The following is a 16,331-nucleotide window of genomic DNA, read 5'->3' as shown; positions in this document are numbered from 1 at the left end:
GGACTCCTAGGTTATGTGGGGTTACGGAAAGAACATCATCAGCGTTCAGGCATGGATCTTTCGTAACCTCGGAAGAGTGGTGGGCTGACAGTGAAGATGTGGGTTAGAAAATAGGAAGGACATCCAACCTAAGTGGGTCATGTCTGTGGGCAACGGCATTTGAGTGCAGACCCCAGCGGAGAGCGTGTGTGTGGATCTATGCCTTGTGCACTGCAAAAGGAATCTGGATATATCTGCTTACACTGTGTGGGTTCAATTCAAACCGGATGAGTCATGTCTGCATGAGTCTAAACATCCAATGAATTTTAATTAAAGAAAGACAAGAGGCCTCTCAATGACTGAGAGAGGCCTGAAGGAGATCAATGCATTTGATGCTCAACACTTGTATCTGTATCTGTAATATCTATCTATCAAAACTCTTGCCTACATTATCTATCGGTTTCTCTCTCCATTTTTCCTAATCGATTTGGCTGTTCTTACACTCCACCTTGACCTGCTGCACCACATGCTCAACAACTTGCTAAATGAACCTATAGCCACACGAAACACATTTGTTTGCCCTCCGGACAACTTTCACTTCAAGAGCGGAGACGATGAAGTTGTTGAGGTGAAGGACAAAAGTGTGGAGGGAGAGAAGGAGCAAGAAAAGAGGGAAGTGGGTCAATGGTCTGAAGGGAGGAAGGAGATGGCATTTAGTGAAAGAAAGTGAGAGGGAGAAAGAAAGAGAGATAAAGAGATGGAGAAAGAGGGAAGGAGGGGGTTGCTATATAAAGAAAGATGCTGGCAAGTATGAGACTGAAAAAACAGGAGAGGAGTAACAGAGCAGAGAGTGTGGCTGAAAATTCTGGTGGACTGTTCGTTTCTGGGTCATATCAAAGCCAAACGGCAAACACACGGGGCGACAGCTGAAGTGGTTTCAGTGAAGATCATGGTATGCATAATTTCATATCACTATTATGGTATATAATGCTAAATAATTGCTGAAAAATCCACACAACCGCATAAAAATGTTTAGTAGAATAAGACAGATTTGTAATAATCCACTGAATTTTCTAAATGACAGGTATTTCAGTTTTTTTTTTTTAGAACTTCATGGACACAAATGAATAAGATTATTCATAACAGCGCAAAAACCCTAAAACGATAATCAAAAAGTTAAAAACAAAAGATTAACAATAAATAATAAACAAACATGATTGGATTAATCAAGATTGTAAAACGGCATACATGTCATGGGGTTGGTAAGATTTTTTAGATATTTTTAAAAGATTTTAAAATGTAATTTATTCCTGTGATGACAAAGCTGAATTTCCAGCAGTCATTAATCCACATGATCCTTCAGAAATTATTCTAATATGCTGATTTTGTGCTCAAAAAACATTTCTTACTATTATCAATGTTGAGAACAGTTGTGCTGTACAATATTTTTGTGGAAACCATGACAATTCTTTTCAGCATTCTTCGATGAACAGAAAATTCAAAAGAACAGCAGTTATTTGAAACAGATTTTTTTGTACCATTATAAATGTTTTTACTGTCACTTCTTATCAATTTAATGTTTCCTTGTAGAATAGAAATATTACTTTCTTACTGAACCCAATCTTTGAATGTACATATTCACATATATATGAATGCATGTATTCAAAAATAGTATTCAACCTCAGAAATCAGTACTGCGGGATCTCTACCACCTGACACATTTCTACCATTGCACAGTATGCACCATCGTGCACACTGTCGAACATCTTAAAGACTGTAATCACATTTCACTGTCGTTTTAATTACAGGTTCTAATGAAAGCAAGCAGATCACTGGCAAACGAGCAAAGCAGCGAGTACAGCAGTGTGTGTGTGTGTGCACGTACCTAGAAGCCAAACACAAAATAATGACTCCGAACACACACAGGGAAAAAAAACCCTGAATCCACTTTGGCCTTTCTATTTGACAGAACAGCCAGAACCGCACATACACACACACATACAGTCCAACATCTGGAGTACTTTAGGGCTGGACAGATTCTAGAGCCAACCATAATTCACTGGCCATGTGTGTGTGTGTGTGTGTGTGTGTGTGTGTGGAGAGTGCGAGACAGACTGAGAGACCAACTAGGGACAAAATGTTCACCTTCTGTGAGAGATTCTGTCGAGCTTTTAGCTCTTCTTTTATCATTTGTATATCCGACATCACCATCAACATGAGGGCACAGGATGGAGGGGAAAAGAGAACGAACACAGAGAGAAAGGAGGAGAAATAGAAGAAACATGGGAGGTAGCCAGTTGAAATAATGCATCCTGACATCTGTGCCTGCTTAGGGCTCTAGGGAGAGAGATTGAGAGCGAATGAAAAAGAGGGAGATGGACAGAAAGAATCAGTCGAAATAGAGATGATGGATTGTGGGAAAGAGAATGAAAGCGATAACTAAGATTTGTGTGCAAATATGTGTGTGTGTGTTTCTACTGTGACAGGAAATATGTTTGATTAAGGCTTGCTTGTGCGGTTTGATTTGCTGAATGTGACATACTTTCTGTTGTCTGTTTGTCCTCTGTGGATTCACCGACTGGAGCAGGAATAGAAGAATGAGGGTTTGGGCGGCTGGGAGGGGAAGATGTTTTGGATGTGTTTGAGTGCGCGAGAGAAAGAACGACAGAAAGAGAAAAGCAGTGTTGGTCTGTGTTTAAGTAAAGCAACTAAATGAGTTATTCAAGCTTATCTAAAGCCACATTGTGTGAACAGGAGTATGCTGGTTTTGCTATAATGACAGGGTGTATAAGCATATTTAAGTGTTTTTGTGTGTGTGTGTGTGTGCAAAAAGAGAGAAATCTATAACAAGAGAAAGACAGCATTTAAAAAAAAAGATTAATACGGTTTTAGGTTTCCTACACAAACACACTGCCTTTTCTTCGGACTATGACTGAATAGTTTTCTGAAACACATTATGAAAACCCACATTAAAGGCACGGTATGTGATTTTTCAAAAACACTTTAGAAAACTGATTCGGGCCCGAATAGCAAAACAAACTTGTAGCCAATCAGCAATAAGGGGCGTGTCTACTCGTGATGTGGAGGAGAGAGCTTTCAGTGCATGGGACGGACATAATATTGGTTTTGCTTTGTTTCACAGAACTAATTGTTGCCTGGGTTGCGTACGTATATGTGGGGCGGAGCTATCAAAATAGGGCCAAGACCCTTTTGGGGTAGGGGCGTGTTTGTTTTGGTGATTTCAAATATCAACATTGGCTACCAGAAATCACTTACTCTGCCTTTAAGAAATTGTATGGGAAGTCTAATTAATTTTAATTATTTGGTTCATTATTTGGTTCATACAAAAGCTACAATTCTTCACACAGAAAAAACAAACAAAGACGTAAATGTAACATTCCGTCCAATTCATTTTAATGAATCAATCATTTGGACACTTCACTTTACAACATCTAAATACACACAGTCCTAATCGATACAGCAATATTCTGACTTAAAATTCATTTTGGCAAATTGGTTCATTTGGGACTGGTTCAAAAAAATGTATTCACCAATTAGTTTATTTCACACTGAGCATCCACATTTTATCTAAAATCTCTCTCTCTCACACACACAGACATTTTTCTAAGTTATAAAAATATTCAAACTTAATATTGCAAAGTTACATTTGTTTGAACAAAATCTGTTCATTCAAATTCATCTTTCAGTGAATAAATAATAAATAAATAGAGTCCTAAGAAGTCTATTTGGTTAAATATTGCTTTTAACACAATGTTTTGTGATAAAGTTATACTTTGATTAAGGTATTTAATCTACATATTTTTGCTGTTCACTCTATTTCAGACCCTTGGTTAAGCGAAATTTGGCTAAATAAAATTACAAACCTGCTCTAATAAAGTGTGGTACTGGATTCTCAACACGTCACTGTTCTACTCAGAGTTCTCCTTTACAATTGCTTTGTGAATCGATTCAAATGAATCATCAAAAAGAGTCGTTCGCAATGTTCTAAATCATACCTTTCTCTATTTCCTTCGTTTTCCATGCCTGAGGAGTTTCTAGAGCCTTCGAGTTTGAGAGCATTCTGTTAGCTTGAGAGAAGACAGTGATGCACACACACACGCAGTGACACACGCACACACACACACACACACGCACAGAGTCCCTGGCCCCCATTATCTGAGACAGCTTTGTGTTTGGAGTGTAGGGCACAGGGATTAAGTCAGATCTATAACCGTGAATGGAAGAGTGTTGGGTTCCTCTCTCCCACAGAATGAATTACCCTAATTAGACTCCTTAATTGCATGCATTACAATTCTGGTTTCAGAGGGGAGGAACAGGCTTCACACACTGAGCAGAAGGTGCGGTGGCACAAACCCAGCTGAGACATGCATCTTCTACTCCATATTAATAAACTCGTTCGCACAGCTGTAAATATATGGACGGAATATTAGCACTCAAAAGAGCTCATTAGTCAGTAGAAGAGCATATTAACCCATAGCACAGAACGTACCGTGGAAATGTCTTGTCTTTAAACGACGGCTGATTTAATCTGCCCTGGCTGTGGTGATGGTAGGGTTCTGTCCTATTCTATTTTCAGCATTCGGCTTCATAGTCCCGGCCTCAGACGGTACGACCGGATTCACAGACGGATGCATATTACGCAAAAAGTGCCAAGAGCTTGGATGATTCGTCTTTATTCTGTGCTTTTATCTAAGACTTTATTCTGAAGAACAAAAAAGATTATATTTTGCGGTTTTGGGGGGTGGGGGTAGGGTTTTTGTCCATTTTGTTTAAATCTTGGGTCTGATGTACTGCATGTTGCACAAAAAAGTAGGCAGAAAAAAGTTCATCACAAAAAAGTTCTCCAACTGGAAACCTACAATCTGATTGGCTACATTAACGCAATTTCCGGGAGTCGGCATGCACAGGATTATATTAGTTTGCTGGGAAACAAATCCTGCTATAATGAGCACTTCTGAGAAAGAACTAGTTTCTGGATTTGCAAAAGCTTGCAAGGTTTATGACACTGAACCTTTCAAAAATAGAGTTTTGTCTGAGAAACTTAATACCACGTAAATAAAATATCAATGAGCACACCTATGTATTTAGCTTTGCTTGGTTATACCCAGTATCAGATAAACCCACATCTAAACATCATCTAAAAAGTAAACTGTTGGTTTTTGGCTAAATAAGATAAAAGTGGATCAGACAATGCAAAAAAAAAAAAAAAGGAGCAACTTCATGTACTTGCAGTGTAGAGAGTGATGATCATAATGAGAGTGTTTTAGTTGTGTTGCATCACTCGCTCTCAGTGTAATGCTACTAGAGAACTCTGAACCTACTATCAGTGAGGTTGTGAGCTTTGCTGAAATGCTCCTATGCACTGTGGACGAGAGTTGTACATACACACTCAAAAATGCCAGTGTGGCTTTGCATTTTTAACGTTTATTAAAATCTTGGCACACCAGCCAGTGCGCGTGGTGAATTAGGGCTTTGGCACTGAGAACGGCAGAATGAGAAATCTGCCAAAAAGAAAAATGGGGGCCAAAACGGGGTAGGAAGAAAGAAAGACGACAGAAGAGGTCAGATAAGGGGAAGAAACTACTTTGTGCTGGTAAGATACACTAGCTTAAAAGAAAATAAATAAACTAAGATTAAAAGATTTATCTGAGGGACAGATGAGTGGATGAAGATCTGGAAGGAGATGGAACAACAAACGAGAGCAGGGAGGAAAGAGCCAAATGAACGGTGAGATTAATGCGTCCAACAGAGGGGACTGAGTGCGAGTTAGGATTAAGAATTAAGAAAATAAACTTGGGAATAAGAACTCTTATTCACCCACGAAACATACAAAAATGCAGCACAATAAGTCTAGTCTGATTTACAAAAAAATGACTATTATGACTAGGTTCTTTTCATTGCATCAATCAAAAAGACTCACAAATCAGCCTACTCAAAGCGTTGAAGTACGTGATAATGGAATCAAGTATTTAAAACCCATTTACTTCCATAATGGATATTTAACAAGAAATATGGTAGATTAGAGCCAGATTTATTTGATCAACTTTGTTTTTTTTTGTTTTGTTTTTTTAAGTATCTTATGTTCTTGCAAAAAATTTTAACACTGAGAAATATTCTAACAATTTAAAATAACTCTTTTCTATTTCAGTGTATTTTAAACTAGAATTGATTTTTTGATGGCAAAGCTGAATTTTCAGCATCATTACTCCAGTCCTCAGTGTCACATGATCCTTCAGAAATCATTCTAAAATGCTGATCTGATTCTCAAGAAAATTTCTATTTATCATCAATGCTGGAAACAGTTGTGCTTCTTAAAAATTTTGTGGAATTCTCATGAGGTGAATAGAAATTTCAAAAGAACAGCATTTATTTGAAATAGATTTTTTTTTTTAATTAATATTTTTTTTAAACAAGCCTTATAGTGTACATATGAATATAAAAGGACTAGGTGACATCAGCTGAAAAGGCAAATCACTTCAGAAGCAGAGAAAGTCGATGTATTTTGATGAAAGATTACGAGGACAAACAATTCTTTCTTTGGAAGAACATGCATAATGCAGTAAATACAGTCAGTTTTGATTTCACCTTGACAATTCAACCAGAATTAAAAAGTAGAATCAGAATCTAAACCAGAATTGCTTAATTCCTTTCTCGCTTTTTCAGTAGCACACACTGCAACCATTTCACTCTTTCTCTCTCGATCTGTCTGTCTCTCTCGTGGACAGCTGGTCAACCCCAATCCCACCCCACCTCTTTAATCTCCCTCCACACACAGTAAACATCCTCTCTGCCTAAAGTCTGTTTACCCAAAAAGCGTGTTTGTCATGCGAGTGTGTGGTTGATGAATAGATGATCTATGAAGATGATCTAAAGAGCTTTGTGAGCTTGTGTGTGATTTTGTGTGTGTGTGGTTATTGTGTGTTTCACATGTGTGAATTAATATCAGAGGGATGATTTGGTTTTCACTATGCATTCACACACACACAAGCCGTTGTGGCAGCTGTGTGCGTATGTGTGTGCTCTCCGTTCATCATTGCTATTAACGGGTCATGTTTGCGTGATCTTGCACACTAAATTGCAGCCATGTCCATAGTGAGGAGATGTCAAGGGTCAATGGCATGGTGAGCGCTGGATAAGCGCCCCCCCCCCCCCGTTCCCGGGAAACACATCCCTCCACAAGTGGTTCCTCAGCCGAATGATGCACAATGCCGGCTTTGTCTGCTACTGCCTAGATAGAGAGCGAGAAAGCGGAGGCTATGTGTGTGTGTGTGTGTGTGTGTGTGCATGTGAGGTTAAATGAATCACACAATGTTAACTAGTTGGAATCCAATTAGTGTGGTTTTTTTCTGTATGACCTTTGGGGAGTATCTGTCCAATCCATCCATCCACACACAAACACACACACACTTTGGTTTCACTTTTTCTCAAAGGTTTTAAACAGAAGTGATGATATTTGCTAAACTGCAAACCTAAACCTAACCCTCACACATATCTGTCAATATTAGTAAATCAGCAACACATCAGCAAACCCTTTTTAAAAATTAAAGGGGTTTATACAAAAACTAATTTTTTAATATATTTTTTCTCACCTTCATGTCTTTGCAAAACGTTATGACTTTCTTCTGTGGAACACACACAAAACAGAAACATTTTGAAAAATGTTGACCCCTGACTTTCACTGTGTATTGGCAAAAACCCTTGCACTGTTGAAGAGTGTAACAATTTACAATAAGGTCCCATAAGTTATCATCAGTTATTGCATTAACTAACCCTAACTAACCATGAGAAATACATGTGTTGCTTTAATCTTTAAAATTGTACAAAAAGGTCCAATTAGTTAACTTTAGATAATGCCTTGACTAACTTTAAATAACAACAAGCAATATGTTAACATTGTTTAATAAAAGTACAACGGTTCATGTTAGTTCATGTTAGCTCAGGTCCATTACATTAACAGATACAACTTTTGATTTTAATAGTGCATTAGTAATTGTTGAAATGAACCTTAACTTAGGTTAATAAATGCTTTAGGAGTATTTTTCATTGTTAGTTCATGTTAACTAATGGAATCCTATTGTTTTTGTTCCACAGAGGAAAGTAAATCAGGTTTGGAAGGACATGAGAGTGAGTAAATTATGACAGAATTTTTATTTTTAGTTAAACTATCCCTTTAAGACGACTTCAAGTGTCCTCACAAGTTGGTTTTGGTCATGTTGTACTATATTTGTTAGGATCTTTTCAAAAATTTGGCCCTGACAAGTACAGCCAAACCTGTAGACACATAGACACATAAACAGTGCTGTTCTGATTCTTGACCTAAATTGGTGAGGCGACCTGTCACATTCACTTACTCACTCCAGTCTCCACAGACTCTTTAGACCCAAATTTTTCCCTTCTGTTCCACAGAATGTGCTAGAGCTGGGCAAAAAACTTGATTTTCTGAATAGTCACGATCTTCATTTGAGCGATGCTGATAAACATTGTTTACGTCCCAAGATTACTCTGTCAGTGTCTTCTGCACTGCTTTTCAATGGCATTGCACCCCGCTGCTGAATCTACAGCCCATGAGTAAAAGAAGTCATATTTTACCTGAGTTTGCAGTCTGAATTGTATGTGATAAGATGGAAAGCTGTATCTCATTAAGTAATGGCTTAAAAATCTTTATGTTAAAGGGTGCAGTAGTAAACCGATGCACAAATAAATGACTCATGAACCAGTTCTTTTAGGCACTGCTTTTCAATGGCATTGCACCCCGCTGCTGAATCTACAGCCCATGAGTAAAAGAAGTCATATTTTACCTGAGTTTGCAGTCTGAATTGTATGTGATAAGATGGAAAGCTGTATCTCATTAAGTAATGGCTTAAAAATGTTAAACGGTGCAGTAGTAAACCGATGCACAAATAAATGACTCATGAACCAGTTCTTTTAATGAATCAAAAGCATTCAAAGTAACAAGGGTAATCAAATTCACAAACAACTGACTCTTATGAACCAGTTCTTTCTGGTGAATCAAAAACACCACAACCAGCATAGTCCCATTCACAAGCAAATGACTCCTAAAAGACTCACAAACATTCTATACTCTTTGATGGGAGTTTATAACTAAAATTTTAAATTGCATTTATAATTTTATAATAGTTTTACATATTGTTATGAAAAAAGAACAATGTACAAAATAAATAAAACTGACTTAATTTGCTAAGCACAAAACGGCTTGTGGTTGTGTTGATTATATTGTTAAATAAACGTTTATTAGCAAAACGAGTAAGAAAGCTTGGAGGCACGGCATACACCTTGATGTAAAAAAAATAAAAATAAACGACACAAAGTTTAAATAAAGTAAAAATCAGCAAACAATGTGGAACCAATTAAATAAGAAACGAATGTTTTTGGAAAAAACTTCCAAAATCACCAAAAACAGGCGCTTTTGCATCTCGTTTCGAAACTAAATCATCTGCCATCGTCTTGTCTGTCTCACCCCACTCTTCTTGTCAGTCAGCTCGACTCACTCTCCTCACTGGAGAAATGAAATCTGATCTGTGATGCGACTGTCGTTTGGCACGCTGCATTGAGCAGACTGAACTAAATGGTTTTTATTACTATAAAAAATCAAAACGACGGTGGGGGTCGGTGCTGCGGTGGGCAAGTGACATAACCGGTGTTGCGGCTTAACACCGGTATCACCGTCAGCACCGTCTATCGCGGCAAGCCTAATATGTAAGCAAAACTGTGCTCAATATGCCCAAATGAATAAGAATCAAATTGAAATAAATGATTCTGGTAAATGATTTTGGATTTTAAATGCCCTGTGATATTTGGTCTTCACAATGAAGGCCTAACCTGACCCACAAGCACATTTTCAAGCACCATTCATTTCAGTGTATATGTGTCACATTATTTCTGTTCAGCATGATTTGATCAGTCATTCTGTTAGGGTCACTCGCATGTTCATCTGTATGTGTGTGTGTTTCCTTGATGTTCCTCGAATCCTTACTGCCATTGTTATTCTGATCACTGTCATCACTCAGGGAATGGTTGTGCTCATCAGTCTGCACCAAAATGTTCTGATTGGCTAAAGCCGCAAAATGAATTCCAATCGGATCGCAAGAGCCATAAAAACAACTTGAGCTGGCAGAAGACAGGCTGCTGGGAATTTAAGTGTAAAAATCTCTCTCTCTATCGCTCATTTACCTTTCTCTTCTCCCTGGTGTTTGTGGTTAGCTTCTGTCTCAGTAAGAAGGGAAAATTTCAGTCTGGAGGCTTTAAAACGTTCAAATATTCATCAAATATAGATCTCTCTGAATCCCTTTCTCCCTTTGCTCTTCGACCGCCTCTTCTTTCTGTTTTCTTCTTCTTCCCACCTTCTATTTCTGTCCTTCTTGTGTTGCTCTATTCACTCAAATCTTAAAACAGTCACCATAAAAGAAGCAATTAATGCGGATCAAAACAACATGGCACCATGAAACACTCAGCACATCACACGTACGCGCACAATGATGATGATTCACAGAGTCGTAAAATAACCGTACAGAGATTCTTGGCATCTGCGTGTGTGTCTGAGCTGCTGAGAAACACAGTAAACCCTGGTAAAACCCGTCTGTCCGTCTTGTTCTTTCTTCCTCTCTCACTCACTCTCTCATCCTCTTTTCCTCTTGAGTTCTCTTCTCTCAGTTTGAGTGACAGTTAGCCATCTGTCTGTGTCCGCTGCCACAGCAATGCCACGGCGATAAGAAGCCCAGAGCAGCTCCACTGTCAGGTACCCCAAATCCCTCACGCTGACTGACAGCAAAGTGTGTGTGTGTGTGTGTGTGTTCACGAGCAACTCTGCTCTAAGATAGATACAGGAATGACTGCAAAGCAAGGAAAATCATGCTTTAATGGAATAGCTAAGCCAAAATGAAAATTGTGTCATCATGTACTCATCCTCATGTCATTCCAAACTTACTTTCTTTAACACGAAAGAAGATGCTTTACAACAAAAGTACATGGTGACCCAGGGCTGTCAAATGACAAAAAGCACCATAAAACTAGTCTATAATGCTATTGTGTGCTATTTTCACTCTAAAGTCAAAATTCTCCAAATTTTAGCTTTGACAGCTTTGTCAATGGTAAATAATTTGTTTATGCATTAGTTGCATGGTTATTAAAATTCTGACTGATAACATTTCATTGTATGGCCAATAACCAGTAAATAACTGATAATAAAATACTATACAATTTTGTTTAAAAATATATAATAAAATAATAAAATATAATATAAAATAAACCCCACTAAAAATAAACATTCAATGCTGCTCATTAAAAAACAACAACAATAATAATCGGGTGGTAACTCATATGCAGTATTATTGTTATTAACTAAAATGAATAAAATTACAATTATTCAAATTTTTCATGAATTGAAATAAAATAAAATATAAATATTAGATAAAAAACTAACTGAAATAAACTGTTTAAACACTAAAATTAGTCAAACTAAAACTGAAATCAATATAAATTAAAGCTAAAAATAGAAATAAAATGACAAAAGTACACACAATTACTAAAACAATTTTAAATAAAAATATAGAATTAAACTTTGAAACTAAAATTCTAAATATTAATAAGTCTATCAATAATACTAAAATAACACTGCTAATTTGTTGCAGATATACTGTACAGTGCAGAAAGTCATAAAGGTTTGGACATGAAAGTGAGTAAATGATGACACGCAAATGATGATCATTTTGATTTTGGGGTGAACTGTCCCTTTAAGTGTACGTGTATGAGAGTGTGTAAACACTGTTATTAGTGACCTAAGGGCGTCTACATGACCCATGTGATAATTAGACAACGTGATTGGAGCAGCCATAATGACCTGTCAATGCTCTCTTCCACATAAACACACACACTCTCTCTCTCTTTCTCTCTCTATTTCATGAATCATTCCTGTTCCAGCTCATTTGAGCTAGGCTGAATAAATTAGCGCATGTTAAGGTAGGTTAATTAATACCATTCTCCCTAAGGTTCAAATCTCTAATGTACACATACCCTTACACACACACATATGCGCCAACACATGGGCATAAAGATGTCAGAAGCCATCAAATGTGCACTCTTTTGGAAAATAGAACATCAACCGGTCATGACAGATGCTGTATAAATGCACCCAAATCGCACACACAACTATTTTTTAACACATATGCACACACATAAACACTAAATTAAATGTTCAATGACCCTTAAAATCACTTTTCTCCTTTTTTCCATGTGGACGCTTGTTTGATGGTTTCTCTCGCTCTCTTTTTCCATCTCGCAGCCTGTGTGTGTGTGTGTGTTTATGCCTCTGACCTTGCATTTGAGGACTCATAGACTGACACAGCCTGTCGACCGATTCGTGGGGCCTGTTGGAGTAACGATAAAGCCTGCAGCGTGTGTGTGTGTGTGTGTGAGTGTGTGTCACTGACACCTACGTTAAGGCTTAACAGAACACGGAAGAGCCTTGGAAACTTCCTGATGTCCACATACCAGAAAACTCACACTTGTTTGGCCATTAAGGAGCCAGTGGAAGGAGTTTGATTCTTATCACAGAGTCACAGTGTCTACGAGACCTGCAACCGCTAAGATTAGTCACAAGACACCGCCACACCTTCATACACACTTTGCACATCATAAAAACAAACACAAAAATATAACCTTGGGCTCCTAAGCACCAACGATCTATTATCTCCTGAGTTTGAAATCATTATCTGGTTTTGATAAGTATGAATACAATTTGACTGATACTAACCCTAGTGAAAGAAAATCTGATACATCTATAAAGCCATCATCTCTCTTTTTGGTCTCATCCATTCTTTCTCTCCCAACCTTTCTGTTTTATTCTTTTTCTTTATGTGAATAAAGGGCTCGCACAACTTTTGACCAATCAAATTCCTTGACTTGTCCATGATTTTTCTAGAAGAATTATATTATAGATATTGCTAGAAGAGATTTCCACACATAAGGTACAAACAATTGGAAATAATATATTTAAAGTAATACACTACTGTTCAAAAGTTTGTGGTAAGATCATATTTTTATGGAAATTATTACTTTTATTCAACAATGATAAAATTGTTATTAAAGATATATATAATGTTACAAAAGATTTCTATTTCAAATAAATATTGTCATTTAAATTTTTTTTATAAAAAAAATGTATCACGATTTCCACAAAAATATTAAGCAGCACATATGTTTTCAAGATTCATAATAAGAAATGTTTCTTGAGCACCAAATCAGCATATTAGAATGATTTCTGAAGGATCATGTGACACTGAAGACTGGAGAAATGGCTGATGAAAAAAATAAGTTTTGCAATCACAGGAATAAATTACATTTTACATTTACATTTTAAATTACAGTTATTTTAAATTGTAATAATATTTTACAATATTACAGTTGTAACTATTTATGCTCAAATAAATGAAGTCTTGGTGAGCATAAGAGACTTTTCAAAAACCAAAATCTTACTGACCCCAAACATTTGAACAGTAGTGTATATTCAAAAGCTGACTCGGTTTACTTTCTTAATACACATGGTATTATTCTGCATACCGTAATTCATCAGTACACACCAGGGTCGTACTAACATCCAATTTCATGAGCAAATCATTTCCTGATTAATAAAATTGAGCCCAGACTTTTTTCCCAGTTGAATATACTTTTTAGAACCATATCACATTATGCAAGTAAAAATGTTTGTTGCAAATGTAGTTTCAGGGTTCGTGACAACAACTTTACTTTTCAGTGTACAAATGTGTCAAAAATGACACACACACACACAAATAATAATAAATTGAGTGTGCTTCAACTGAGGATTTAGGGATGCCAAACTAAAGTGAACAAACATATATTCACTATAAAGTTCTATGACTTTAGGATTTTTATTACACCTCCATGACTTTGCCAGATCGGAAAATCTTTTAAAATTCACGTACTTCTCCAGGTATTCTAAGACTAGGGGAATTCTGGCAATAGATGCTAAAAACATGCCCATTGCGTGTTTTGGGTCTAAACGTGTTAGGACATCACTTTCCTGTGTCAAATCTACTTTCTGAAATGTTGATATTGACAGGCTTCTGTTGGCCTCATTCCCTCCACGCTACTGTGCACTGTATTAAAAACAACCCCCAGTAACAACCCAACAGATGGTTCCAGTTGATAAAATCACAATCAGCCGAATCCCAGCAGAAGATTGTGACTTTGTTGAGAACCGACTAGCCTGAACTAAAAACAAACCCAATTTAAATTGCTATAGCCAGCTATAGACAGGCTCTAAAAGCTGCCAGGGCCGAGCATATCCACAAACTCATAGAAAATAACCAAAACAATCCAAGGTTTTCATTTAGCACAGTGGCTAGATTAACAAATAACCAGACGCCACCCGATCTAAATATTCCCTCACAGTTTAATAGTAATGACTTTATGAATTTCTTCACTGATAAAATAGATAACATCAGAAACACAATAACAAATGTAGATTCTACAGCGTATAATACTTCAGCTTCATTCATCGCACCAAAAGATAAACTGCAGTGCTTTACAACCATAGGACAGGAAGAGCTAAATAAACGTATCACTGCATCTAAACCAACAACATGTCTGTTAGATCCTGTACCCACTAAATTACTAAAAGAGTTGTTACCTGTAGCAGAAGAACCGCTTCTCAATATTATTAACTAGTCGTTGTCTTTAGGTCACGTCCCAAAACCATTCAAGCTGGCGGTTATTAAGCCTCTTATTAAGAAACCACAACTAGATCCTAGTGAACTGGCAAATTACAGACCCTGCAAAAGCCTCTTAAGTGCCATCTGAAATTTTCTTCTAAAATTAGCATTTTTATCATTTTATTTTATAATTGCTGTTAATAGTGTTCATCGTCTGTTTGATTACGTCTTTAATTGATTTTTCCGTACATTTCTGCCATATGTACATTAACTGACAGTCACCACTGATAAGCTACCACTAAATATTGTAGAAACTTAATTTGCTGTAAAGTTGCTTTGCAACGATTTGTATCGTGAAAAGCGCTATACAAATAAACTTGAATTGAACTGAATTGAAATGCAGTGATGAAATACCATCATGCCATCCCTTCTAACACAGATTAAAACAATAAACAAGGGCAGATGCTGAATGAACACACAAAGTCTATTACCATCAGAAGAACTTTTGACAACTAAAATTTTCTGGTCAAAATAATCAAAAGATGTGATGTGTGTCGACAGACATGCTTTGATGCACTAACTCACCGATGATGAAGTAGTCCTGATTGGTTTTAAATTCGTGACCCCACAGGTTGGGTGAGTACTCCTGAAACTTGATGGTGAAACGCATATCACTGTTGGGCTTATCGCAGGTGAGAAGCAGGTTGGGGGCTCCGGTCACTTCACACCTGTCTGCCTGTTCCCGTGACGACACCAGGTACAGTTTATAGTACTCATATTCGGCGGGGGACCGGGGACCGGGCGGCTCAGACGCTGGGCAAATGAGGTCCAGGCGATCCCCAATTTGAGGGTACAGGACATAGCCCTTATCATCACTAAACCTGGAGACAGACAGAGAGGGAAAGAGAGAGAATTTAATGTCATGACATTAGAAACATAAATGTACTGGCAAAAATCATTAAAAAAAATTGCATGGCTAAAAACCAATAAATTATTTAAAACCTGAATGTGTGACTTAAACAACAAAATAATTGACTTTAATTTTTAAGCTTTTATTTATTTTTTAGCAAAATCTAATTAATAAAAGGCACTTTTGCAAGTCATATAAGTAAACAAATGAAATTATTATATAAAAATATTAAATAATTTAAAATATCTTTTCTATTTTAATGTAGGCTATTTTAAAATGTTTTTAAAACATTTCTTATTATTATCAATGTTGAAAACAGTTGTGCTGCTACATATTTTTGTGGAAACATTTTTCTTCAGGATTCTTTAATGAATAGATTGACATGATAAATAAATAAAAAGAAATCCATGTACTTTTTTTGCAGTTCCATTTAGCTCCATTCTGGTTTGTAACTCTTTTCACCATTTAACTGAATACAAAATTCAATGCAAAATCAATTCCTTCTTTTTTGTCACTAAATATCCTCTAGTCTTAGGGTGCTTTCACACCTGCAGATCGATTGCTTTGTTCCGAAACAGGGATTAAAATTATTACAATGTTGCTTTTTATTCTTGGTTCACACGGCAATGTTTCTAAACGGACCAAATTTGTTAATACAAGTCACGCGCGAGTAAACTGTTCTCTCATTGGTCAACGTTCCACGGTTTATTTTCCGGGATTCCACTAGCTGTCAC

The 16,331-nt window shown here is 36.9% G+C and overlaps 1 protein-coding gene across 1 annotated transcript in view; it reads right to left on the bottom strand.

Annotated features, from left to right (window-relative positions):
• Window positions 1-16,331, bottom strand: part of efnb3b (ephrin-B3b) — a 76,618-nt gene that overhangs the window by 20,164 nt on the left and 40,123 nt on the right. The window contains exon 2 of the mRNA XM_016510949.1: window positions 15,273-15,568. Coding sequence (XP_016366435.1) covers window positions 15,273-15,568 — 296 coding nt within the window. The remainder of the gene's footprint in view (window positions 1-15,272; window positions 15,569-16,331) is intronic.

Source organism: Sinocyclocheilus rhinocerous, unplaced genomic scaffold (assembly GCF_001515625.1).
Source record: "Sinocyclocheilus rhinocerous isolate Xijiao unplaced genomic scaffold, SAMN03320098_v1.1 scaffold865, whole genome shotgun sequence".
Lineage (NCBI taxonomy): Eukaryota > Metazoa > Chordata > Actinopteri > Cypriniformes > Cyprinidae > Sinocyclocheilus > Sinocyclocheilus rhinocerous.
This window is presented reverse-complemented; position numbering and strand designations above follow the sequence as displayed.